Here is a 27,598-nt window from a genome sequence, read left to right on the forward strand (position 1 = left end):
GGTCTACATCGCTTATCTACCAAGGTCATACATTTTCATCGCTGACGTCGACAGATCTTCACCTCATCGGACACCATGAGCCTCGAGAGTCCAGACAACGAGAAAAATTTCCCGGGTTTGTACAAACAAGGGAGCCTATCGGAGCCAGCCACAGGTAGACAGTTATGGGCCTTGTATTTGCTGTGACCCGTGTAGTGAATCCTGCATGGGCATGGACGTATGGTCAAGTCTACGTGTTGTGAAGCCTGAATTATGTCCCTTGTAAAGTTAGACTGAATTGTTTCGAGTGTAGACCGGTCTTCTGTCGTATCGATCTTAGAGTACAGATCTCTATCAAAACTTGTGATTTCAGTCTAGGCATGGTATGTTTTTGTCATACTGATTTTTTCCTTGCGATATCTGTCCAGTTTAAATTGTTTGAAGTGATGTTTTAAGTTTAATGTGAGAGGTTATTGTAATCTGATTCAAGAAATTTGAAGCTTGAAAAAATAAATGAATAAGAGTAAATGTGACCGCATGCGAAATGTTATAATTTTGGCATTTAGTTCAAAGTTCTGTGTTGAAAAAGGTGTTTTTTTAAATGATAAAACTGATATATGATATATTGTGATCTTCTTCAAAGTACAAATTTGACTTCAATCTGTGATACTCTTTTTAAGGAAAAAACAAGTCTTCATGCAGTAAAATCATAATTGGAGTTTCATTTGTAGTACATGTGTACTTCATTTGACTGTTTTGCATTGTAACAAGCATGTAGTTTGCATCTCTTGATGTTGGTCGTCCCTACATTGTACATTTCTATTTTTGTAAACTAGCTGTCAGAATCAAAGTGTCTGTAGTACAGTAGAGTACATTTGAAATACATCGCACAGTTAATTTGGTAGGGAGAATAACAAACAGTATGAATATGTTTCCAACCCCATGTCACCTGCAGTGCCTATGCCAGAGTTTTGTCCAGCGGAGGGAGCATGAAAAAACTTTTTTCAGAAAATGTGTTTGTAACTGTAAGTAAATGTAAAAGATCCTATAGATGTCAACCTTGGTGGCTCAGTACTTCTATATATTTTAGAGAGCGTTTGAATGAAAGACGTACAGAGTGTGAGTGTGTGTGTATGTGTTATAGTGAGACTCCCCTTTGAAATTTGAAGACCTCAAAAAATTAATCTTTAAAAAAAATCAGATCTTGTAAAGGAGAAAGTTTTGATCTGGAGGTACATTTATACATGTAATGAACAGAAAATCTGAGAATAAAACAAGGTATTTCAGAGGTGATAGGTCTTAAATTGGAAGTAGATTGGGGGGTGGGGGGGGGGGGGGGGGGGGGGGGGCTAGAAGGGGGTTTTCACTGTACTCTTTTTTTTACTCTGTCTTTCTGCTGGTCTGTCTGGAAATCTCTAAGTGTGATTATTATTATAGTTGTTAGTAGTTTGACTGGTCATTTTTAGCTGTAGATAATGAAAAGATGCATGACCCTGTTTCAGTCTGGATGTCTGTTTTCTTGAAATCTTCTCTTTAGAAATAAAGATGTCATAATCTGCATGCACATGAACTGGTGTACGCATGTGTATTTTTTTTCTCAATTTAGCAACCACATTGTTCACAGTCCTTTTGTCTTTCTGTGTTTTTCTCTGTTCCTTTCTGTCGGACTGTCCTATCCAGTATTGTACCCTTAGTTACTATCTTCTGAACGGCATAATTGAACGTACGGTTTACCAGTTGTGTATCATTGTCTCTGTAGATCTTGCAGCAATGTCGACCACAGTCATGCATCTTTTCCATGGCTGAAAAGCAATTTGAAAGCATGCCTGTTGCTGTAGAAATAGGATGTTTCCAGAGAGCTACAGCAGAACGTCCCCCTTTTTCTTCTTCTTCTTCTGCGTTCGTGGGCTGAAACTCCCACGTACACTCGGTTTTTTTGCACCAGTGGAATTTTACGTGTATGATCGTTTTTTACCCTGCCATTTAGGCAGCCATACACCGTTTTCGGAGGAGTCCCCCTTTTAAGACCGTGCTTTTTCAAATTTTCTGTTCAAAGGGTCTGTCAATTTACCCACATTTACCTACCTCCCTTTAACTTCTTCTTCTTCTTCTGCGTTCGTGGGCTGAAACTCCCACGTACACTCGTGTTTTTGCACGAGTGGAATTTTACGTGTATGACTGTTTTTACCCCACCATTTAGGCAGCCATTCGTCGCTTTTGGAGGAAGCATGCTGGGTATTTTCGTGTTTCTATAACCCACCGAACTCTGACATGGATTACAGGATCCTTTCCGTGCGCACTTGGTCTTGTGCTTGCGTGTACACACGAAGGGGGATAAGCCACAAGCAGGTCTGCACATAAGTTGACCCGGGAGATCGGAAAAATCTCCACACTTAACCCATCAGGCGGCCACGGCCGGGATTCGAACCCTCGACCTTCCGATTAAGAGGCCGGCGTCTTACCACCCCGCCACAGCGCCCGTCCCTCCCTTTAACAACCTGAACCTGATTTTCTCAAATTTGTTAGGGTTTAAATGTTAGGGTTTAAATGGGGGGGTTTCAGTCTAGGATTAGATGCAAGGGAGAGAAAAATCATACTCAGTACATGTATGCATCTTATTAGTCAATCCCGGTACGGTATCCTTTCCAATAACATCACTTCTTGCACAGACAGTGTATATACATTAACAAAATAAAACTCACTTTTATTTCAATTTCCATATCTATCCACTTTGTTGGATTTGTTTAGTCTTCGGTGGTTTAGAGGATTTATTTTGTTTGTAATTTGAAAACAATTATTCAGTTAATACATATTTTATTATTCACTTCCTTTTTACATTTAGTCAAGTTTTGACTAAATGTTTTAACGTAGAGGGGGGAATCGAGACGAGGGTCGTGGTGTATGTGCGTGTGTGTGTGCGTGTGTGTGTGTGTGTGTCTGTCTGTGTGTGTGTGTAGAGCGATTCAGACTAAACTACTGGACCGATCTTTATGAAATTTGACATGAGAGTTCCTGGGTATGAAATCCCCAGACGTTTTTTTCATTTTTTGGATAAATGTCTTTTATGACGTCATATCCGGCTTTTCGTGAAAGTTGAGGCGGCACTGTCACGCTCTCATTTTTCAACCAAATTGGTTGAAATTTTGGTCAAGTAATCTTCGACGAAGCCCGGACTTCGGTATTGCATTTCAGCTTGGTGGCTTAAAAATTAATTAATGACTTTGGTCATTAAAAATCTGAAAATTGTAAAAAAAAATAAAAAAAAAAATTTATAAAACGATCCAAATTTACGTTCATCTTATTTTCCATCATTTTCTGATTCCAAAAACATATAAATATGTTATATTTGGATTAAAAACAAGCTCTGAAAATTAAATATATAAAAATCATTATCAAAATTAAATTGTCGAAATCAATTTAAAAACACTTTCATCTTATTCCTTGTCGGTTCCTGATTCCAAAAACATATAGATATGATATGTTTGGATTAAAAACACGCTCAGAAAGTTAAAACAAAGAGAGGTACAGAAAAGCGTGCTATCCTTCTTAGCGCAACTACTACCCCGCTCTTCTTGTCAATGTCACTGCCTTTGCCATGAGCGGTGGACTGACGATGCTACGAGTATACGGTCTTGCTGAAAAATGGCATTGCGTTGAGTTTACAGAATACAGAATACAGAATACAGAATACAGTATTTATTGAGCCAAGTGACATTAAAAAAACATTTAAAGCACAAGGAATTTAGCGTAGTGTTGGTAAAATCACGCACACACACACACACCCACACACACACTGACACACACACACACACGCCCACACATTCACTGACATACACACCAACACACACTCTGTGAGTTCTGTGAGTTCTGTGAGTTCGACAGCTACTTGACTAAATGTTGTATTTTCGCCTTACACGACTTGTTGTTTCTTCTCACAATCTTTCTTTCCTTCCTTCTTTTTTTCTTTCTTTTGTTCGCTTTATCATTTTGGTGTGTCACTCAGGGGGGTAGGGGGGGAGGGGTCATATAAATAATTTAAATGTCTTTGTGTGGCAGCCACCGGGGAATTTTGCTGTTACAGTATGAGCATAAACTGATTGTTCATTGACACTTTGCAGAGGAGGATGGAGAGCGAGGGGGGCTGGGAAAGAAGCGTGACTCCAGCCGCAAGAGGGACGGAAAGAAGGACAAAAAGGACAAGGGCTACACCATGTTTCAGGAGGAAGAATCAGAGGAAGAGATCGTTGTTCCTGATGACATCAAGTGAGTGGATGAATGTTCGAACCCTCCCCCCGTGTACACTACATTGGGTGTGCACGTTAAAGATCCCACGATTGACAAAAGGGTCTTTCCTGGCAAAATTGCTTAGGCACAGTTAATAATTGTCTACCTATACCCGTGTGACTTGGAATAATAGGCCGTGAAAGGTAAATATGCGCCGAAATGGCTGCAATCTACTGGCCGTATAAAATTTCATCTCACACGGCATCACTGCAGAGCGCCTAGAACTGTACCCACGGAATATGCGCGATATAAGCCTCATTGATTGATTGATTGATTGATTGTTCCTTTTCTGAAAGCTAGACTCACACCATATTGATACAGTGGAACCCCCCTTTTAAGACCTCCAAAATCTGAGAAAATCAGGTCTTAACAAGTCGCGTAAGGCGAAAATACAATATTTAGTCAAGTAGCTGTCGAACTCACAGAATGAAACTGAACGCAATGCCATTTTTCAGCAAGACCGTATACTCGTAGCATCGTCAGTCCACCGCTCATGGCATGCCAAAGGCAGTGAAATTGACAAGAATAGCGGGGTAGTAGTTGCGCTAAGAAGGATAGCACGCTTTTCTGTACCTCTCTTTGTTTTAACTTTCTGAGCGTGTTTTTAATCCAAACATATCATATCTATATGTTTTTGGAATCAGGAACCGACAAGGAATAAGATGAAAGTGTTTTTAAATTGATTTGGACAATTTAATTTTGATAATAATTTTTATATATTTAATTTTCAGAGCTTGTTTTTAATCCGAATATAACATATTTATATGTTTTTGGAATCAGCAAATGATGGAGAATAAGATAAACGTAAATTTGGATCGTTTTATAAATTTTTATTTTTTTTTACAATTTTCAGATTTTTAATGACCAAAGTCATTAATTAATTTTTAAGCCACCAAGCTGAAATGCAATACCGAAGTCCGGGCTTCGTCGAAGATTACTTGACCAAAATTTCAACCAATTTGGTTGAAAAATGAGGGCGTGACAGTGCCGCCTCAACTTTCACGAAAAGCCGGATATGACGTCATCAAAGACATTTATCAAAAAAATGAAAAAAACGTTCGGGGATTTCATACCCAGGAACTCTCATGTCAAATTTCATAAAGATCGGTCCGGTAGTTTAGTCTGAATCGCTCTACACACACACACAGACACACACACACACGCACACACGCACACACGCACACACGCACATACACCACGACCCTCGTTTCGATTCCCCCTCGATGTTAAAATATTTAGTCAAAACTTGACTAAATATAAAATGGAGGGAGTCTTAAAATGGAGGTAAATTTACAGAGCAATATGAACAGAAAATCTGAATAAGCAAAGTCTTAAAATGGAGGGAGTCTTAAATTGGGGGGTCTTGAAATGGAGGTTTCACTTTGTTTGTTTGTTTGTTTGTTTGTTTGTTTGTTTGTTCATGGGCTGAAACTCCCACGGCTTTTACGTGTATGACCGTTTTTACCCCGCCATTTAGGCAGCCATACGCCACTTTCGGAGGAAGCATGCTGGGTATTTTCGTGTTTCTATAACCCACCAAACTCTGACATGGATTACAGGATCTTTTTCGTGCGCACTTGGTCTTGTGCTTGCGTGTACACACGGGGGGTGTTCGGACACCGAGGAGAGTCTGCACACAAAGTTGACTCTGAGAAATAAATCTCTCGCCGAACGTGGGGACGAACTCACGCTGACAGCGGCCAACTGGATACAAATCCAGCGCGCTACCGACTGAGCTACATCCCCGCCCGGAGGTTTCACTGTATTGAATATTCTGCACTTTACCTAGCTCATTGCTTGTTCTTTTGGTTGTCTCGTTATTATTTTTATGTTCATCCACTGCAATGTCCTTGAGGTTGACAGACTTGTGGATGTTATGTATTGTCTATGATTAATTGCTCCCTAAACTTATTTTCCTCTGTTTTGTTCTAAGCTTGTATTGTTGGATTGATGGGTAAGACCAAGGTGATGTGCGTCTATTTCTATTTGTGTGCTTGTGGTTGTTTGGAGTTCGTTTTTGGTTTTCAATTTTTTTTAGTTATTTCATGATCAGTCGTTTTTCAGCTTTTGTACACATAATCTACGAGTACGACTACTTTTTCATTTAAGTTTCAAATAATCCTAAGAAGTTTTACTTATTAGAAAAAAAATTTCACTTATTTCGTTCAGCCACTTTTGAACTCTTGTTCAGCATTCAAGACGGGCGCAGTGGCCTAGTGGATAAGACATCGGCCTCATAATCGGAAGGTCGTGAGTTTAAACCCCGGCCGCTACCGCCTGGTGGGTTGAGGGTGGAGATTTTTCCCATCTCCCAGGTGAATTTATGTGCAGACCTGCTAGTGCCTAATATCCCCCTTTGTGTGTTCACGCAAGCACAAGGCCAAGTGCGCACAGAAAAAATCCTGTGATCCATGTCAGAGTTCGGTGGGTTATAGGAAAATCAATAGCCAGCATGCTTCCCCTCGAAAGCGGTGTATGGCTGCCTAAATGGTGGGGTAAAAACGGTCATACACGTAAAAAACAAACATGAGGGAACATGGGAGTTTCAGCCCATGAACGAAGACGAAGAAGAAGTTCAGCATTCTAGTTCTTTCTTTTTTTTTTCCAGGAGTCCCACCAAGGCGAAGAAGACCAAACCCGGCTTCAAGTTCCCGGCCAAGAAGGACATCTTTCCCCGCTTGAAAGAAAAGGTAATTTACACTTCAGGGTTTCTGAAAGAACGTTTACAGTATGTGTTCTCATTTACTAAAAATGTCTGCTTTGATTAATTATTTTGCAGTCAAAGGTTGACATGACTGACAAAAAGAAACCATTAACAATTCAGCTGTGTTTGCATTGTGATAGGTCAAATGTTGAGACTTAAAAAGTAATGTTTATTTTTGTTGACAACGCAAAAAAAAATAGGTCGTTTTCTTTTTATTTTAATTGAATTTAAAAAGCCGCATGTGCCTTTTGTTGGCGAGCTGTGTCCCCTGGATATTGTGGAAGAGTTACTCAGGGTTTAGCCTGGAAGAAAAAGACAATGGGGCATTTGTCCCCCTCAACCAAATTCTGATGGGACATTACATAGTCGAAGGCAAAACGCACAAAGCAGGCTAATTGGTCTGAAAATGCTTTTGTCGAAAGATGCAAAATAGTGCTATTTTGTGCCATATGATGATATGAGAATTTGCCAGTGTATCAGGTTAGTGTGTGTGGGTCTGTGTTTCGATCGATATCGCTTCTATTGACAGTTTCCAGAGAGGTAAACGCGCAAGCACAGATAGTTCTCAAGATTGGTTGAATACTAATGAATTACATTTTAAAAGCCAATCACAGCGCACTTTGCAAACTCGCAAGTTGTTCGGCTTGGCGCGCGTTTTTGCTTAGGTCATTCCAAACACTGTACTCCTGTGAAAAGTGTACATGGGGTGGCACAGTGGTACGTAATCTCAGTGCTCCCTTTGACGTACTGAAGGGAATTCCAACGGGACATTTTGAGATGTTATGCGCCAATGGCGCAAGGCGCATTAGTAAATGAATCCCTGTTAATAATCGTTATTTCCAAACATGGTGTATTGCATTGAACTGGTTATTGTCCTGGATTGGTCGCAGGATGAGAAGAAGGACAAGAAGGAAGAGAAGGAGAAGAAGAAGGAGGAGAAGGAAGGAAAGAAGGTCAAGGTCAAGGATAAAGAGAAGAAGAAGAGCAAACATGGCCGCCTAGATCTGTCAAAGCCTGCACCACCGCCAGCCGGTAAGCGAAGGAGCTTTTTTTCCTCAATATTTTGTTATGTTATATATAAAAAAAAAAATGTAATTAAATGTTTTTCTTCTGTCTTTCTCTTTGTCCGTCTTTTTTGTGTGCTTTTTTTCTGTTTCATTTCTGTCCTTTTTTCCTTGTCTGTTTCTTCTTTCTGCACTTTTTTAAACATTCTTTTTTTTGCTCTTGTTACTTTTGCTTGTCTCTCCTTCTTTTGTCCATTTTTTCCTTTTTTACGTTTAGTCAAGTTTTGACAAAATGTTTTAACATAGATTGGGGCTTGTGACGAGGGTGCTGGTGTATCCGTGTATGTGTGAGTGTATGTAGAGAGAAAACTACTGGACCGATCTTCATGTAACTTTACGTACAAATTCTTCCAGATGATACTCCAAGCCGTTTTTTTTCTCTCCATTTTTCAATAAATATATAGATAGATTATGTTTGGATTAAAAACAAGCTCAGAAAGTTAAAAAGAATAAACATATTGTCTTTGTGAAATGCAGTGGGTTCAGTTTCATTTTGTGAGTTTGACAGAATGTATAAATTTCTCTTCACGCGACTTGTTCCTTTCTTTTTTCTTTTTTCCATTTTTCCTTCTTTCTTTCTTTTTATAGACAGCACTCTTTTCTTAGTTACTTGCTTCGATGGGTAGTGCCATGCTTGTTTTTTATGCTGTCATCCTTGAGTTTGTCTGTGTGTTCATTCTCTCTGTCTACTCGGATTGTATCTGTCTCTGCTTGTTTGTTTGGCTGAATGGCTGTCTGTCTGTCTGTCTGCCACCCCCCCCCCCTCTCTCTCTCTCTCAGTCTCTCTCTGCCTCTGTCTCTCTTTCTTTCTTTCTCTATCATCATATATATATATCTCTCTCTCTCTCTCAGTCTCTCTCTGCCTCTGTCTCTCTTTCTTTTTTTCTCTATCATCATATATATATATCTCTCTCTCTCTCTCAGTCTCTCTCTGCCTCTGTCTCTCTTTCTTTCTTTCTCTATCATCATATATATCTCTCTCTCCCGTCTTCCCAACCCCACCCCTTCTCTCTTAGTGCACACTTTGCCCCCCCCCCCCCCCCCCCCCCCCCCCTCCCCTTCTCTCCCCTCCATTTACTATTGTCTGTTGCTTATTGAGGCAGGGAGTGATTATAATATTAAGTTTTAATTTACATTAATTGTACTGTTTCAGCTACTTGTGAGAATCCAATCTTTGGAATTCCTCTGGCCCTGTCAGTAGAGAGAAACAAGTCCCATGATGGAATACAGCTGCCTGCTATTGTCCGAGAGTGTATTGATTATGTGGAGGAATGTGGTGAGTATTTAATTTTGCATATGCTTCCGTTTCAACTATGTTTTATGGTTCTTCTTCAACAATGCTTCATGTCTGAGCTTGTCTGTGCCTTCCTGTCTGTATCTCAATAACCAGCTCTGTAGCATATCTCTTTATGTGTCTGTTTGACTGTGCATATCTATGTTCATGCCTGTGAGTGTGTTTCTCTCTCTTTGTCTGTCTTTGTCTGTTTCCTGTGTAAAAGATAGCGAACAAGAGGATGGAATGGAGATAAGAAAGTAGAACACATGCCAACAGAGGAACAAAAATAAATAGAATAAGTAGAATAGGAGTTACAATTCACAGGGTCCGAGGCCTTAGTTTGAAGAATTTGTTTACTTGTGTATTTATAAGCCAACAGATGTAACAAATAAAGGAAAATCTATTACACCTCAGGGGTCACACTGACTTTGATGAATTTGTATCCATTAATTGAAGGTAAACAAGACATGTTGAGTAGCGATATAGCTGATGTGCATTCAGCACCGGAAAGTGCAACATTTAAACAAAATGTTGCAATGAGCGTGATCCCTGCACCTAATCAAACAGAGCCTCGCCATTACACAGAAGATCACTTTAAGCCTGTCTTTAACTGGGCGAAGTCGACTATGCGGAGTATACTTCCAGAAGCTGGCCGCATGAAGCTTTAGCTCTGAGTTTTTTACTTCAGGCCCAATTAAGGAACGCCTTAACAACGACCATGCACACACTACTTTTGCAGGTTTGACGTGCGAGGGGATCTATCGTATCTCGGGCGTCAAGTCGAAGGTGCAGCAGCTGAAGGATTGCTACAACAAGGGCGTGCCTGTGGATCTGGTGGAACACGAGCCCAACATCGTCGCCAGTCTCCTCAAACAGTTCCTGAGAGAGATGCCAGAGCCCGTCCTTACCACCACACTTATGCCCAAGTTTGAAGAGGCTTCCAGTGAGTTGGGAACTGAAAACTGTTTGTTTGTTTGTTTGTTTGTTTATGGTGGCCAGTCTCCTGTGGTTTCTACCAGAGCTGGTCCTTTCCACCTCTCTTATGCCCAAGTTTGAAGTTGGCCTCAAGTGAGTTTGATGAGTTGTATAGAAAACTAGTTGGTTCATGGTTGGTTGGCTCTAAACCGTGGACAGTTCTTGCAAGCCAAGAGCTTTTAACTACTATTTTTACTGTGCAACCTTAGTTTTGTCTATGATATTTAGGGCATTGTAAATGTCTCAGGCACACATTTTATGCTCAGACCGTAGTTGTGTGATTTTTGTTATCCAATTATTGTGTTGCTTTTGTTATCCAATTATTTCAGTCATCAAGTAGCCTTGGAATGTTTGCCTGAGTCAGTGAGCAAATAACAGACAGGGGTACATTGAGTTAGTGAAGGAGTGAACAATGGAAACATTGATTGAACCATCCATTTGAACTCTGGTTGATTCATTGATGGGTTGATTGATTAGCTAATTGCGTGGCCAATTGATTGATTTGTTGATTGATTGACTGGTTTATGAAATGGTTTCATTGCAGCAATCAAGAACGAGAAGAAGAAGGTGGACACATTTATCCGGTTGATTAACGAGCTGCCGGCCTGCAACCGCCTCCTTCTGTCATGGATGATCGTCCACATGACGCACATCATCGAACTGGTCAGTTCATAAAAGACTGAAAATTGGTCAGCAGTAGCTATTTGTATGGTAGCTCACAGTTCTTACAGGACTGGACTTGAGATCCTTTGGTCAAGGGGCCAAATCTAGGTCGGAACGGACACGGGTCAACTTTATGTGCAGATTCAGGGACTGTATACATGTCCCACCCCCGTGTAACAGTGGCACCAAAAATACCTGTCATCATGCCAAATAGCAGATGTGTTATTATACCTGGGTAGCGCGACTCTTGTTGCTGCTAGCTTTCTACTGAAAGGAAGTGACCCAGCAATGGGGTAATAAAGTCATGGAAATGAAATGCAATGTACAATTGTACAGTGGAGTCCAGCTATAACGAACCTGGGTATAACGAAATCCCTCTTTTAACGAACTGCCATTGATTTCCCGGCAGACAGCCTTCTATTTCTTACTTGTTACTTTCCGGCTACATCGAACCTTTTGAACTCATTTGCATAACGAACCCCTCTTTTAACAAACACGTTTTCATCGCCCCAGAGCCGTTTTGTCTCTAAAAGTCACAAGGCTACAACGAACTGATGTCAATAATTGTCTCCAAAGACAAAAATACACAAAAATACACAAACACAAGTGCACATCGCGTGATGAGCGAACTCTGAACAAACTAACAGCGGGAGGTGCACAGATCGAACCAAAACCGAAAGTTGTGGTGACGTCATGACATTTTGCGATGTACGTCAGCGAAGCTCGTGCACATGTGGTCTGTCTTGCTAAAAACAATGGCTGACGAACATGGTTTCGAAATCTGGAACTGTTTTTTTTGTTTTCTCCGATCCGTGACCGAGTGACGCGATATAGAACCACGCGTTCATTTGAATCAATACTCTCCTCAGGCAGTGAAGTCTCCTAAATTGCTCAACACTGTGGACAGTCCGGAGTGCAGTTATGTCCCGTGAATGAGCGAGTCAAAGTTTTATCGTGAAAACTGACGCTTTTCGTGCACCTCCCGCTGTTAGTTTGCTAGAGCTCTCTATGGATTATATTATGAAGCTGTTGAAAACATGCAGAGATTGTACTCTCCAAGGAAAGATCGATGGGACGATCATTTGAAGGTGAGTGGAAAAACTTGTCTTGAGGCCATTTAGGGTTGAAAACTCTACAGCGAATTACTGATATAACGAACTAAAATGTATCTCCCTTGAGATTCGTTGTACCCGGACTCCACTGTACTCTCCAATGAGAGGGCACCTCCCATGAAAGGACACCTCCTGTTGTCCCTTTCTGTGTTATTTTGACTAAACTATGCCTGTTGTCGGGTGTTTTGGCAAAAGGAGAACAAGATGTGGCTAAAAGTAAGAGGGGGGGGGGGGTTACCACTATACAGTGACCTGTTGTTGTGTTTTTACCACTATACAGTGACCTGTTGTTGTGTTTTTCAGCAAAAGGAGAACAAGATGTCGCTGCAGAATGTGTCCATCGTGCTGAGTCCCACCATGCAGATCAGTCATCGCGTCCTGAACGCTCTCTTCACACTGGCTCATCAGATCTTCAAGGACACATACCTCAAAAAGTAAGGCTGTGTTCGCTTGTTGTTTGCTAGAATTCATGCATCAAGCATGGTGGTGTTAGTTAACTGAAGTCATTTGTTATTTTTAAATCGATTTCAGAAATTTAATTTTAATCATAATTTTCATATTTTTAATTTTCAGAGCTTGTTTGTAATCCAAATATAACATATGTATATGTTTTTGGAATCAGAAAATGACGAAAAGTAAGATGAAATTATTTTTGAATCGTTTAATAAATAAATTATTTTAATTACAAGTTTCCGATTTTTAATGACCAAACTCATTCATTAGTTTTTAAGCCACCAAGCTGAAATGCAATACCAAAGTCCGGCCTTCGTCGAAGATTGCTTTGCCAAAATTTACTGTAAGGCACTTAGAACAATGTTAGGAATTTATGTCATATGAATACCCTTAACATTGTTTTTGTTTTGTTTTTAACACCAGGTCTGTAATGGATACATTCCTCAACAAGTGCGCATGTGTTTGTTTGACACATGCAGAATTCATACTCAGAAAATGTTGTCCCCTCAACAAAAGAAAATGATGAATGGGAAGTCTTTCCAAAATCATCAAGTTTTCTTTCATGTGTTTGCTTGACACATGCAGAATTCATTCTAAAACAAACCGGCACGGTTGGCCTTGTGGTAAGGCGTCCGCCCTGTGATCGGGAGGTCGTGGGTTCGAACCCCGGCCGGGTCATACCTAAGACTTTCTTCTTCTTCTTCTGCGTTCGATGTTGGTATACCTAAGACTTTAAAATTGGCAATCTAGTGGCTGCACCGCCTGGCGTCTGGCATTATGGGGTTAGTGCTAAGACTGGTTGGTCCGGTGTCAGAATAATGTGACTGGGTGAGACATGAAACTTGTGCTGCGACTTCTGTCTTGTGTGTGGCGCACGTTATATGTCAAAGCAGCACCGCCCTGATATGGCCCTTCGTGGTCGGCTGGGCGTTAAGCAAACAAACAAACAAAAAAATTCTAAAACAATTGCATAAAAAAAACCTTTCTTTGAAGAAAATGATGAAGGAATAGTCTTTTTGATGTCCACTTTTACAGCCATTTCTGTATGTCTCACGCTTTCCTTGTTTGCCCGTAGTAACTCTTAGATGTGTGCACCATGCTTGTGGAGCTTGACACAAACAAAGTGAAACGTTTAATCGTTCCTCCATCGGCTGCAGGTGTTGTTAGACATTCAAACATAATCTTGTGTGGAAGAAAACTCTGTCCCACGACAAAAGTCTTAATAGCAGGTATTTCTCTAACTGCCCGGAGAGGCCGTCAACAGACCTGGGAACCCATACGATTTCACCGTACTTTGTACGCATGATTGTCAAGAATACGATCAGTATGGTCAGTGAAACAAAAATATGACGAGAAAAGTTCCTAGACTACTTTCCTTCACAAGCACATCCCGAAGCCGATCCAGTATTTTGACACATGATAACATAGTTTTTGTCAGTAAACATTGAAAGAAGCATATGTTTTATGTTTTGGACGCGTGTGAAACATGTTTCAATCATGGATATTCAAATCATGAATGCTGTGTGAAGTACGCTCATTTTTCTGAAAACACACCAAGTTTGTTTGAGAATACTCCAAGTACAAAACAGGGGTTCCCAGGTCTGCGTCAAACTGCCTGTAAAATTGCTGCATTTCATTACTGGACAGTTTTCAGTGATTTATTCCTCAGCTGTTGTCCAGCCTGATAACAGAAGAATGACTCTTTTATTTCTCACTAGGTATGTGCCCCCACTGAAGCCAGCTACGTCTCGCTGGTCGTTGGAGCTTCCCGACAACACCGGGGCTTTGGAAGAGGAGCTTGCCAAGCAAGAATCACTGCTCAACCAGCTTCACGCTCGGCTCAACGCAGGTCGCGCTGACCAAGACGATGAAGAACAGCTGTGGGAGGTGCAGAGGGTCGTCACTCAGCTCAAACGCAAGGTGAAGGTCATGTGATTTGGGATGTGTAGTTTTTGGTTAACCTTATGAAGGTTCAGGAGAAGATTTTAAGGTGATTTTTGTGAAAAAGCACTGAAGATAAAAGCTAAATATTTAGTTTGTGCTGCCCTTGTGTCAGGTAAGACACAGAAGAAGAAGTTTATAGAATTATCATTCATCTTATTTCTTCTGAATTCCAGTGTAAATGTTGTTCTTTTTCTTTTGTAGATCAAGTTTGCCCAGAAGACGCAAGGAACTGCCGAGCGGCGTCGCAAGGACCTGGAAGTGAAGCGATCATCACAGCTGTCAGACACGGAGGAGTTGCACCTGGAATTACGTCAGGCCCCTGCACCCCCTCCCCCTGCCACCACCACAACTACTGCCGTCGTCGAAACCCACGCCAAGGAAGCAGAGAAGATGGGCTCCAAAGAAAGCCTTCCGGCAACAGACGTGGAAAGAGCGGAAGGGAAAGAGACCCCACCCGGCGAAAAAGCAACGCAAGTGTCTGTGAAAGAAGAGAAAGACGTCAAGAAGGAAACTCGCAAATCCAGAGAAATGAAAGCCCAGGGAGACAGGGCTGAGACCAAGAAGAAACGGAAATCACAAGAGGTGGTAGAAAAACAGAATTCCGAAGAACAAGAAAAACAAAAGTCGCAGGACGTCAAAGAGAAACGCAAATCTGAAGAAATCACAAGCGGCGACGTGGAAGCGCAAGCCACATCCGAGGCTGTGGCCTCAGAACAACCTGCAGAAACGCCAGTGGAGCCAACAGGAAAAGTCACACCAAAAGAAACGAAAGCGGATGTCACACCAGAGCCAGAACAGAAAGATACATCGCCCGAAGAAGCGGCCAAATCAGAACCAGCTGAAGAAGAAAAGGAGTCGTCGGTGGTGTTGACAAAAGCGGAGGGAGAGGAGGGGGAAGGAGAAGGGGGAGAAAAGGAGACGAGCGAAGCCGTGACCTTGAAGGCCTCTCTGAAGGGCGCGGGAGAGGTGGTGGGGGAGGTAGCGGCGGCGGTGGTGGTGGCGGTGGTGCCAAAGAAGGTTGAGCCTGCTGTTGTCAGAGGTAGGTGAAACCTGTTTTGCTTGCTTGGCTCTTGGGAACACAGTTGAACCTGCCTATAACGACCACCTGAGGGACGAACCCAGATTGATCCTTAGAGAATGGCGGGGTCAATACGGTCATACACATAAAAACCCACTCGTGCATAAACATGAGTGAACGTGCGATTTTTTTGCCCATGAACGAAGAAGAAGAAGAAGGGAGGTCCTTACTGACAGGTGCTTGTTATGGAAAGGTGCATTTCATAGGAAAGACCCTCATCAGCGTTTCTTTGGGATGGTTGTAATGGGTAGGTGGTTGTTAACAAGGGGTGGTTGTAATGGGTAGGTGGTTGTTAACAAGGGGTGGTTGTAATGGGTAGGTGGTTGTTAACAAGGGGTGGTTGTAATGGGTAGGTGGTTGTTAACAAGGGGTGGTTGTAATGGGTAGGTGGTTGTTAACAAGGGGTGGTTGTAATGGGTAGGTGGTTGTTAACAAGGGATGGTTGTAATGGGTAGGTGGTTGTTAACAAGGGGTGGTTGTAATGGGTAGGTGGTTGTTAACAAGGGATGGTTGTAATGGGTAGGTGGTTGTTAACAAGGGGTGGTTGTAATGGGTAGGTGGTTGTTAACAAGGGGTTGTTGTAATGGGTAGGTGGTTGTTAACAAGGGGTGGTTGTAATGGGTAGGTGGTTGTTAACAAGGGGTGGTTGTAATGGGTAGGTGGTTGTTAACAAGGGGTGGTTGTAATGGGTAGGTGGTTGTTAACAAGGGATGGTTGTAATGGGTAGGTGGTTGTTAACAAGGGATGGTTGTAATGGGTAGGTGGTTGTTAACAAGGGGTGGTTGTAATGGGTAGGTGGTTGTTAACAAGGGATGGTTGTAATGGGTAGGTGGTTGTTAACAAGGGGTGGTTGTAATGGGTAGGTGGTTGTTAACAAGGGGTGGTTGCCAAGGCAGGTTCAACTGTATATATATCTGTATACATGTATAGTTAAAATAAATGTTGTCCTCTCTTTTTTTCTTTGTAGGCTGTCAGGTGTGTGTGTGTGTGTGTGTGTGTGTGTGTGTGTGTGTGTGTGTGTGTGTGTGTGTGTGTGTGTGTGTGTGTGTGTGTGATCAAAGGTCACATTTACATACCTGTTATCCTGTTGAAGCACAGACCCTGAAACCAATATACCTGCGGTCAAATAATGCTGCTATTTATCTGTTTAGATATGATTCACTTTTTGAGTCACTTGAGAAAAAGTGACTCTATGTAATCGGTCAGTGTTAGTCTGTCCGGCCGGCCGGCCGTCCGGCCGGCCGGCCGTCCGTCCGTAGACACCACCTTAACGTTGGACTTTTCTCGGAAACTATCAAAGCGATCGGGCTCATATTTTGTTTAGTCGTGACCTCCAATGACCTCTACACTTTAACGATGGTTTCGTTGACCTTTGACCTTTTTCAAGGTCACAGGTCAGCGTCAAAGGAAAAATTAGACATTTTATATCTTTGACTACTTTTCTCGGAAACTATCAAAGCGATCGGGCTCATATTTTGTTTAGTCGTGACCTCCAATGACCTCTACATTTTAACGATGGTTTCGTTGACCTTTGACCTTTTTCAAGGTCACAGGTCAGCGTCAAAGGAAAAATTAGACATTTTATATCTTTGACAAAGTTCATCGGATGTGATTGAAACTTTGTAGGATTATTCTTTACATCAAAGTATTTACATCTGTAGCCTTTTACGAACGTTATCAGAAAAACAAGGGAGATAACTAGCCTTTTCTGTTCGGCAACACACAACTTAACGTTGGGCTTTTCTCGGAAACTATAAAAGTGACCGGGCTCAAATTTTATGTGAACGTGACTCATTGTGTTGTGAATAGCAATTTCTTCCTGTCCATCTGATGCCTCATATAATATTCAGAACTGCGAAAGTGACTCGATCGAGCGTTTGCTCTTCTTGTTATTATTTGTTGGGCATAGAATTCATGTTTGGTAGTTTGCTTCTGTGTGTATATGGAATTTTGCATGTTTAGTGGTATGTTTGGTCATATTGTTTGTTTGCTTCTTTGTTTACTTGGATGAATATAATTGTATGTTGAAAAAACAGCAGAAATACCAGTCAGACCAGTGCCTACTATTGTGGAAGAGAAACCCAGGGGACCAGTGCAAGTGCACCCTCATCTGTACCTGTCTCAAGAACCTCTGCAGCCCATCAAGGTACTTAGGGGTACATATGCACTCACATTTGTACCAAGTTGTAAAACCTTTGGGTGCATGTACACCTTCATTTAGATGTGTAAATTGAAGTAGTTGGTGCTGCCAATATCGAACGCAGAAGAAAAAGAAGAAGTAGTTGGTGTACTTTAACCTTCAATATTTGTACCTTTTGTGTTCTCAGGCAGAAAACACTGTCATCATTTCTGTATGGCGATAAAATGAGGTTAGCTGCAGTTCACCCAGAAGGCGTCATGGTTGCACATTTTTACCCTTTTAACAGCTCTGATGTGGGAATTTTGCGACAGCATACATCAGACCAAAAGTCACATGGTTTACTTGTCAAATGAAACCATGACTTTTTATCTTTACTTTCAAAACAAAAAAACAACAACAACAAAACAGTCAGCTGGTCCACCGCATCAAATGATTGAAGACCAAATTTAAAGTTTTGTGGGGCTGGAAGCAATTATACAAAAGTCCACAATAATTGTAGAAGTAAGCTGGATGAAAGGGTTTATTAAGGTAGAATCAGAAATCAGAGCTGATGGACACAAGAAAATTGTGGGAGCCAGCCACGCGTTTGGATTTGTTGAAATCACATGCAAACCTCAATTTCAAGCAATCCGACCCTGTGGCTGGCTGCTAACTTTCTAATCAATTTCAAGCAATCCGACCCTGTGGCTGGCTGCTAACTTTCTAATCAATTTCAAGCAATCCGACCCTGTGGCTGGCTGGTAACTTTCTAATCAATTTCAAGCAATCCGACCCTGTGGCTGGCTGGTAACTTTCTAATCAATTTGAAGCAATCCGACCCTGTGGCTGGCTGGTAACTTTCTAATCAATTTCAAGCAATCCGACCCTGTGGCTGGCTGCTAACTTTCTAATCAATTTCAAGCAATCCGGCCCTGTGGCTGGCTGCTAACTTTCTAATCAATTTCAAGCAATCCGACCCTGTGGCTGGCTGCTAACTTTCACATCAGCCCAGGCGGTCATTCCGGAGATGTGTTTCCAACAGGCCCAGCCTCTCAATCTAAAAACAACCAAACAAAAAGGAAACAAATAGCCAGTAAGACTGGGTCCACTTCTTCAAACAATCGAAGCAGTTCAACACCGGGAATGTAAGATTTTTGTGGGGCTGGTAGCAGTGCAAAAGCCCACCAGAAATGCAGAAGTGAAAGGCATGAGGTTGAAAACATAAAGCAGGGCTCCCCTGCGCGTCCCTGCGTCCTATACGCACTAGAAGCCGAAAACATGTCTAGATGTCGTAAGAGGCGACTAACGGATTCTGTTTCTCCTTTTACCCTTGTTAAGTGTTTCTTGTATAGAATATAGTCAATGTTTGTAACTATTTTAGTCAAGCAGTATGTAAGAAATGTTAAGTCCTTTGTACTGGAAACTTGCATTCTCCCAGTAAGGTCATATATTGTATTACGTTGCAAGCCCCTGGAGCAATTTTTTGTTTAGTGCATTTGTGAACAAGAAACAAAACAAGTGGCTCTATCCCATCCCCCCCCCCCCCCCCCCCCCCCCCCCTTTCCCTGTCGCGATATAACCTTGAACGGTTGAAAACGACGTTAAACACCAAATACAGAAAGAAAGAACATGTCTAGAAATGTATGGAGGGGGTCCCGGGACGCGCTCATTTTTAAAAGAGAGGGGGGGTGTCCTGGAATGCACTGAATGTCCTTTGTCGTGCATACCGTAGATACTTTTTCAGACTGCAATCTTCAGCAATGGCACACAGTACAGTAACATGTGTGACCACAATGTTGCACCAGGACTTATCGGCTTTTGGACCCTTGGGACCCTCTCAAATTCTGCAGTGGGGGTCCATGGACTCTCTTCAAATTGAAAGTAGGGGTCCTGGGAGCCTTTAGGAGGTAAGTCTTTCGGAGCCCTGCATAAAGGAGGGATCAGAAATCAGGTCTTAATTTCTGTGCTGTTATTTCCAACAGGCCCAGCCTCTCAAGCCAAGGAGAGAGAGGGCGGAGAAGACGGAGGAATGGCGCCGTCATTCAGCCAAGCTGCGGGAGCTGGAGGAGGAGCTGCTGGGTGGGGGAAGCACCAGGAAGGAGGACTCCGAGGGAGGCACGCAGAACGCTGATGGTGACAAGTTAGAAGTCGGGGAAGAAGACGACTATGGTATGTTGTTGTTGCGCTTGCAGGACTTAATAATAACAATAATAATAGAACATTTATTTAGCACTTCCCACAGCTCGAAGCGCTTTACATGTTCAATGAAACAACAACATGATATATACAAATTGTATAATTTGCATCAACAATGTCTCAAAAAGGAAAATATGCATCAAGGAGCACACATAGATTCATAGAAACATACATGCACATATGAATACTAGCATGCACACATACATCCATGCATGGTTATACTAAGAAAGAAATAGTTTGGCAGTGCACCTTCTTCTTTTTCCTCAGCGTTCCAGAATTTGTTAGTTACGTGTGAGCTCGTTTGCCCATTTGGATTCCCCACACTATACTCTGAGAGCAAAGTCAGCTCACTCCGCTTTTGTTGAGTAGGCATGCTGGGTATTTTCGTGTTTCCATAACCCACCGAACTCTGACATGGATTACAGGATCTTTTCCGTGCGCACTTGGTCTTGTGCTTGCGTGTACATACGAAGGCGGTTAAGTCACTTAGCAGGTCTGCACATAAGTTGACCTGGGAGATCGGAAAAATCTCCACTCTTATCCCACCAGGCGGCAGCGACCGGAATTCGAACTCACGACCTCCCGATTAGGAGGCCGACGTCTTACCACCACGCCACTGCGCCCGTCAAAGTGCACCACTGAATGCACAGTCAAGCACGCCAACAAACACACACAGCAGACTGAGACTCACAACACACACCACAGTGTTGTACAGTGGAACCCCCTTTTTAAGACCTCCAAAAATCTGAGAAAATCAGGTCTTAACAAGGAGGAAGTCTTAAAATGGGGGTACATTTACAGAGGTTACGGGCAGAAAGTCTGGGAAAGCAAGGTCTTAAAAGGGTTGTACTGTAGTGCAATATGATTGTCATTTCTAACCCGCAGAGTATGACATGGCTGATGACGAGGAGTTACAGAGAATTGTGGAAGAGGAGTTTTCGCTACGACTTGAGGAGGAGGAACTGCTGGCTATTGGTAAGTAACAGTCTTTTTTACTTCATGGAAACGATCTTCTGCTTCTTCAGCGTTCGAGGATGGTGGTGTCTATATCCGTTGGCCCGTGATGTTGACAAAGTGGGATGTCAGTCTGAGGTCCTGGGTGCTGCCCCTCTGCTTGGTGTCCAGCGTTGTCCCCGTGGGCCAGATTTGTTTCTTCTCACTGCTCATGTAGTACACAATCCTTCTTTAAGCATATGCAGTGTATTCGCTATTTTACATTACAGATGATCCAAATACCCTTCTCTGTCTATTTTATACTTTATTATCCCATTGCTGGGGAATTTGGGTCACTTCCTCCTGTAGATAATGAAACGTTCCAACAGCATACCTCTCTTGATTTTTTATTCTGAATTTTGGAACGTTGGCCATTTTTGTTTTTGGATTTCTTCTTCTCACAGCTCAACACTAACATTGATGCTTATTTCACCACAAACACACACCTCCGAAAGCGGTGTATGGCTGCCTAAATGGCGGGGTAAAAACGGTCATACACGTAAAAGCCGTGGGAGTTTCAGCCCATGAACGAACAAACAAACAAACTTTACCTGTTCTCCAGGTGATGAGCTGCGCAAGAAGATTGAGACGGAGCAGAGCGAGATCGAGCGCCTCCAGCAGGAGATTCAGGAGCTGCAGTATCTCCGGCACGACTCCGACTTGGAGGAGATGTCCTCCGCCTCCGACTCCAGCTACGAGAGTGAGGATGAGGAGGATATGAATGACATGCTGTCTTCGCTCATACAGGAGAACTTGCAGCTTGAGGTGAGAGAGACAGATAGAGACGGAGATAGAATCAAATAGAGAGATAGAGTGTGTGATCGTGTGTGTGTGTATGATGAAGAGTGAAGGAGAACTTGCAAGTTGAGGTTGGTATGGAGGGTGGTGTGTGTGTGTGTGTGTGTCTATGTGTGTGTGCCTATGTGTGTGTGCCTATGTGTGTGTGTGTGTGTGTGTGTGTGTGTGTGTGTGTGTGTGTGTGTTTCACAAATTGTATGTTTTTGTGTCCATGTGTGTGTTTGTGTGTTGGCGGATACAGGTAGGAACAGAATAACTTTCTCTCACTTATAGAGGACAGCAGAAGAATACCATTTATCAGCAAGTTTCCCTTCCAATGGAGCCACCTTGTTTAAATGTACCGTGCAGCTTGTTTTAGCCCCAGTTGTTGTAAAGTTCTCTCTTTTTTTTCTACAGAGAGAGAACGCGGAGATGTGTCAGAAGATCCACGAGGAACGTATGATCTGTCTGAGCGTCAAGCTTCAAATCCGACTGCTCCAACAGAAACAGTTGGAGTCCTCCCAGAGCAGTCTGCTCGGGGACGCTTGAATGGCAAGACATCAGACGTTTTCCTACTCTGCCAAATTTCGACACAAGACACAGGAATGTTTTTAGGATTTATTTCTTAGGCAAATTTCCCAAAATAGCCATCACAGTTTCAGCATTTTTCACAAGTTTTAAGGCAGTCTTTAATGTCGCCTTTTGCTTACCATCAAAAGTTTGGCAATGCAAGTGACAGCATTTTTTAGCGCGTTGAAAAGTTTTTGTCAACTGACAACGCCTTTTTTATACTTGCCGAATTTGGAGACCAGATATAAACTTTTCTGTAAGACTGTCTCGAGAAGTATACTTGTGGTGTTTGTCTTTTTATATTTAGTCAAGTTTTGACTAAATATTTTAACATCGAGGGGGAATCGAAACGAGGGTATGGTGTATGTGCGTGTGTCTGTGTGTGTGTCTGTGTGTGTGTCTGTGTGTGTGTGTAGAGCGATTCAGACTAAACTACTGGACCGATCTTTATGAAATTTGACATGAGAGTTCCTGGGTATGAAATCCCCGAACGTTTTTTTCATTTTTTTGATAAATGTCTTTGATGACGTCATATCCGGCTTTTCGTGAAAGTTGAGGCGGCACTGTCACGCCCTCATTTTTCAACCAAATTGGTTGAAATTTTGGTCAAGTAATCTTCGACGAAGCCCGGGGTTCGGTATTGCATTTCAGCTTGGTGGCTTAAAAATTAATTTATGACTTTGGTCATTAAAAATCGGAAAATTGTAAAAAAAAATAAAAATTTATAAAACGATCCAAATTTACGTTTATCTTATTCTCCATCATTTGCTGATTCCAAAAACATATAAATATGTTATATTCGGATTAAAAACAAGCTCTGAAAATTAAATATATAAAAATTATTATCTAAATTTTTTTTTCGAAATCAATTTAAAAACACTTTCATCTTATTCCTTGTCGGTTCCTGATTCCAAAAACATATAGATATGATATGTTTGGATTAAAAACACGCTCAGAAAGTTAAAACAAAGAGAGGTACAGAAAAGCGTGCTATCCTTCTTAGCGCAACTACTACCCCGCTCTTCTTGTCAATGTCACTGCCTTTGCCATGAGCGGTGGACTGACGATGCTACGAGTATACGGTCTTGCTGAAAAAGGGCAGCTACTTGACTAAATATTGTATTTTCGCCTTACGCGACTTGTTTTTTTTTACCTGAAAGAAACATTTGCGGATGAGATGATTTTTGGAACATTTTTGAACAAGTAAGTTTTCTTGTTTGTTTGCGTTGTTTGTGCAATGACAATTTGCAGTGTCGCAGGGTGTTTTTTTCAAGTTCCAACTTCAATAACATCAGAGGACTGCAAACTGTGTCTGCACTTTACTGACAGTAAAATTGAATTGTGAATTTCACATCGAAAATGTCGAATGAAGAAAAAGACTTTTAAATGCATCAGGAACCACTAATGCTGTCAAGAAATGGCAGTACATGTAGTTGCTAGTTTCAGAATCTCTGTTTAGTTGTGCGTGATGAATTCTTACTGATTGGGCTGTGAGACATGTGTGTCTGCTGCCACTTAGTAAATAAGGTTTGTATACGAGTTATCATATGTGATAGGGTACCGTTATGCATATGTATTACAATACATGTATTCCTGAATCTCTCTTTATTTCAAGATGCAAATACTGTCCTATCATTGCACACCTGTCCTTGTCATTCTGTTGGCATGCCAATCTAGCACCCCATTTATTATGAAAATGTAAAATGTGTTAATAACGATTTTGTAAAGCGATGATTAACTGTTTGCAAGGACTAAATTTGTGTGATCACTGTTTTAAGCCAGTGGCATTTAACACAGTTTCAGTTGAACATACCTGGACAGGTTTCAGCTGCATGAATATTCTTCCATTACTGCCAGTATGAGATTGAATTGTTTAAATTGTATTGAAATGCACAGACCTAAGAGGAATATGGCACCAGTCAAACACAAAGAGATAGTTTCTTTGTGCAATCTTTCACCCCTTCCAGTCGCCCTGTTGTAGAGCCCCAGGTTACGCCCCACCTCAGATTGGGCCACGGATTTTTTGGGATTTTTTTTGATTATATCATCTTGACCCTAGAACTTTTTTTGACTCTTCCCCCCGGAAAAAAAACCCATAAATTAAAAATGAAAAAACTCAATTTTGCAGACTTTACAAGGAAAGTTACTCTTCTGTGACATCCAGGGGACACAGCTTGCATGATTTCCATCCAATGAAAAGTCACATACACCTGTGTAAATAAAAAAAATAAAACTTCAATTCAGTAAAAGAAATAGCCGACCTTTTTGATCTTAAAAGACTTAATTGTTTAAGGTCTTTTCATCGGACACAAACATTATATTTTATGGGCCTAAAAGCCCTGCTCTCACCTCTTGCCCAGAAACCTCAGAAACGTTTTGATACCCTTTTTTCCTAATCCTCATGTGTGAAGCCCCTAGATGAGCTTTAAAAACACCAGAGAAAAAGCAACAGGAACCAGTGTTTGAGTACTTTTTTAACAATTTGTTCAGCTGTTGATAGCTAACGTTACTCTAGATGAGGTGTGTTTGTTTGATGTTTGCTTTAAAAATGTGTTTGTCTGACTTTAATATGCTTTTACAAATGTTGCAGATATGCATTACTTGAACTGCTAGTATCATCATGTGTGGGTGTGCATCAAAGCTGAAACAATAGCCAAACTGAACAATCGAGCATGTACCATGTAGTCTGTAGTATGACAACTGTTTGCAGTCAGTTTGTATGTCTGTTTGTACTCAGTATTTAGATTGTTAGAGGTGTGTGTGTGTGTGTGTGTGTGTGTGTGTGTGTGTGTGTGTGTGTGTGTGTGTGTGTGTGTGTGTGTGTGTGTGAGTGCATAATTGTGTGTGTGTGTGTATGCGTGCGGGTGCGTGCGCATTCATTTGCCATCCATGAATGCTTTTTTGAAAGTGTTCCTGTAGATATGCTAATGCTTCAAGTAGTGTACATGCTTAGTTTTTGCCTAGTGAGTTGTGTGTGTGTGTGTGTGTGTATGTGTGTTCTTTTTCATTTGTACAACATGATGTATAAATGATAGTACATACTGTAGTTAGAAATTCTATGCTTGGCATGCCAGCACAATGTAGAATACAGCTGAAAATTATGGCCTATTATTCTCGAACATTACAGCTGAAATTCTCGGACAAACCATGTAACACTTCCCAAGCAAAATTCACATCTATAACTTATTAACTTGTATAACCACTAGTCCCAAAACTTATTTGATCTGGTCACATTTTTCCTGATAAGCATTATTTTGTGCACATGTTTCACTATGCATTACATCATTGATGCATAAATGTCATCATGACATTGTTAGAACAATATCTTTTTATTAAGAGTTACTAGTTGTAGCTGCATTGATCTTAGGTCAGTTGCCTAAAAGAGATAGTCAGCAATTATGCCTGTGGTGGAACACACAAGAAAGTACCTAGCGGGGTGCGACACAAACACTGGGTCAGATTGGCTGAAATTCAGATTTGTTTGAGGTTTTTAACCATCCCACCCAGGGCTTGATTCCCACCATCTTGAGAACTTTATCATGCACACTACCCTTGGTAGAGTAGCTGTCCTACTGTTAGTCAGAGAACATATGAAAAAGCATCGCTCATGTGAGCTTAAAAGTGCAGCCATCTCGAACAACTCATTGTAACTACATATCTGGTAACTCTTCACAGAGATATCTCATGCTAGTACTTTATGTATTGTTATTGGACCACTTTGAGAAGATTTGCTCATGTTTAACATGTTTTTATTCTTTTGAAATTGTTCTTTCCAGTTATTTTTTTTTATTTGTGTTTGTTTGCTTCTGCTGTGTGGTTTTTGTTTTGTATCTGTTTGAATTTGGGGCATTGCTTTTTCAGTGACATGTGTGTGTATGGTGGGTAGAGGGGGCTATCCTTAATGTAAAGTACATGTCGCATGCTTTTGCATTAGTGAGAGAATGGATGGAGAATAAATAACACACACATACACATTTATGAATGTAACCATACAAATGCACACATGCGCGCACACACAGACACACATGCAGGTGCTTGAAATCCTTGAAAGTGCTTGAATGTGGAGGGGTCAATTTCATGTCCTTGAAAGTTCTTGAAAACTTGCCAAGGTCCTTCAAAGTCCTTAAAAAAACAAACGTTGCTGACTGACTACAGAATTAAAAAAAAAGTAGAAGATATTTGCAAGGTTTCATTATTTTAAAAACCGCAAGGCAAAAGTTAAACAGTACGCTACAGTCCTTTCTATCATTGAACTCTGTGTGCAGGGAGACCAAAAGAGTGTCCTTTTGATGCCCCTCACACTTAATCGTGATCTGGAAGTGTTACATTGCCCGCTTTAACCCCTTCACTGCCACAGTATAACAGCATTATCCGAACGGTCTATGGGAAAGAAATGTGTTTAGAACCCCTACAAGTACTTGGACAGTGGTTACCTCCCATTTAGTTTTCAGAAATGTCCTGAAATGTTGTTGACACAAATCCCACGTATGAGATACGGTTATGGGCGTAGGACAAACCGAAAATGACCACGTATTACATACGGGGTGGGCAGTGAAGGGGTTAAAGGAAAGATGGTGCTTGTTGTTTTCTTCAAAAGATCTTGAGAGTCCTTGAAAACTCCTTGAATTTTAGGACACAAAATCTGTACGAACCCTGCTGACGTCCCTGCTGACGTGCAGACACTTACACACACACATACACACAACCTTTTGCAGTATTAGTACAGAAAGTACTTGTTAGTAATTAACCTTGTTTGAGTGGATTTTATAATGTAAGCGTTTTAGACTGGGTGTGGGGCATTATGAAGTTAGAAGGACTGAATTTTTTTTATCTTATCAAGGTGCTGTTGTTATACTTGTATAAAGATGTACAGATGTACTGTTTTCCCATTGTGCAATAAAGCTGTGTAAATATGATGAGATATTGGTAATATTAATAATGTTCTGATATTTGATGCTTGCCCCGACCCCCACCCCCGCTCTCTGTCTCTCTCTCACACACAGTGTGTGTGTGTGTGTGTGTGTGTGTGTGTGTGTACTTTTCTGTATTGTTGTTAATTTGTTTGTTTATATTTTTTCTTGTTGTCTTGGTGTCTTGTTGCTTTTCTTTGACGATATTGCTTGTTAAGCCAAAGACATTAAACCATCAAAGTGTCAAAGCGTCTCACACACACACACACACACACACACACACAAACACACACGTAAAGTAAATCAAACACACACGTAAAGTAAATTTTAAGGGGCTTATTGTCCGTCAGGTCTTAATTGCCTATATTGGACATGAATTGGTTTATACGATTCGAGTTTTACGCCCTCACGGCTTTTTGATGTTTGCGTGTTTAGGTGGTATCAGCCATTTGCACTTATGGTAGAATGACCAAGATCTTTAACGTGCCATTGTGGTGACAC

General features: G+C 41.4%; 1 protein-coding gene across 1 annotated transcript; it reads left to right on the forward strand.

The window, feature by feature from the left end:
• LOC138950908 (ralA-binding protein 1-like) lies at positions 1 to 27,103 on the forward strand. The gene is made up of 15 exons (XM_070322611.1): positions 1 to 115; positions 4,098 to 4,242; positions 6,872 to 6,953; positions 7,858 to 7,999; positions 9,185 to 9,307; positions 10,047 to 10,250; positions 10,827 to 10,945; positions 12,361 to 12,491; positions 14,229 to 14,430; positions 14,656 to 15,493; positions 17,569 to 17,678; positions 19,634 to 19,820; positions 20,733 to 20,822; positions 21,403 to 21,605; positions 22,035 to 27,103. Exons 1-15 carry the CDS (start codon positions 76 to 78, stop codon positions 22,164 to 22,166), a joined length of 2,748 nt encoding a protein of 915 aa, XP_070178712.1. The 5' UTR covers positions 1 to 75; the 3' UTR covers positions 22,167 to 27,103.
• The last annotated feature ends 495 nt before the right edge of the window (positions 27,104 to 27,598 follow it).

The sequence above is a fragment of the Littorina saxatilis genome, linkage group LG16 (assembly GCF_037325665.1).
Source record: "Littorina saxatilis isolate snail1 linkage group LG16, US_GU_Lsax_2.0, whole genome shotgun sequence".
NCBI lineage: Eukaryota > Metazoa > Mollusca > Gastropoda > Littorinimorpha > Littorinidae > Littorina > Littorina saxatilis.

Coding starts and splice junctions, on each gene's coding strand:
- LOC138950908 (XM_070322611.1), top strand. CDS start 76: ATGAGCCTCGAGAGTCCAGACAACGAGAAAAATTTCCCGG. Junction 8,000..9,184: donor GCCTGCACCACCGCCAGCCG/GTAAGCGAAGGA, acceptor GTACTGTTTCAG/CTACTTGTGAGAATCCAATC. Junction 20,823..21,402: donor GGAGGAACTGCTGGCTATTG/GTAAGTAACAGT, acceptor CCTGTTCTCCAG/GTGATGAGCTGCGCAAGAAG.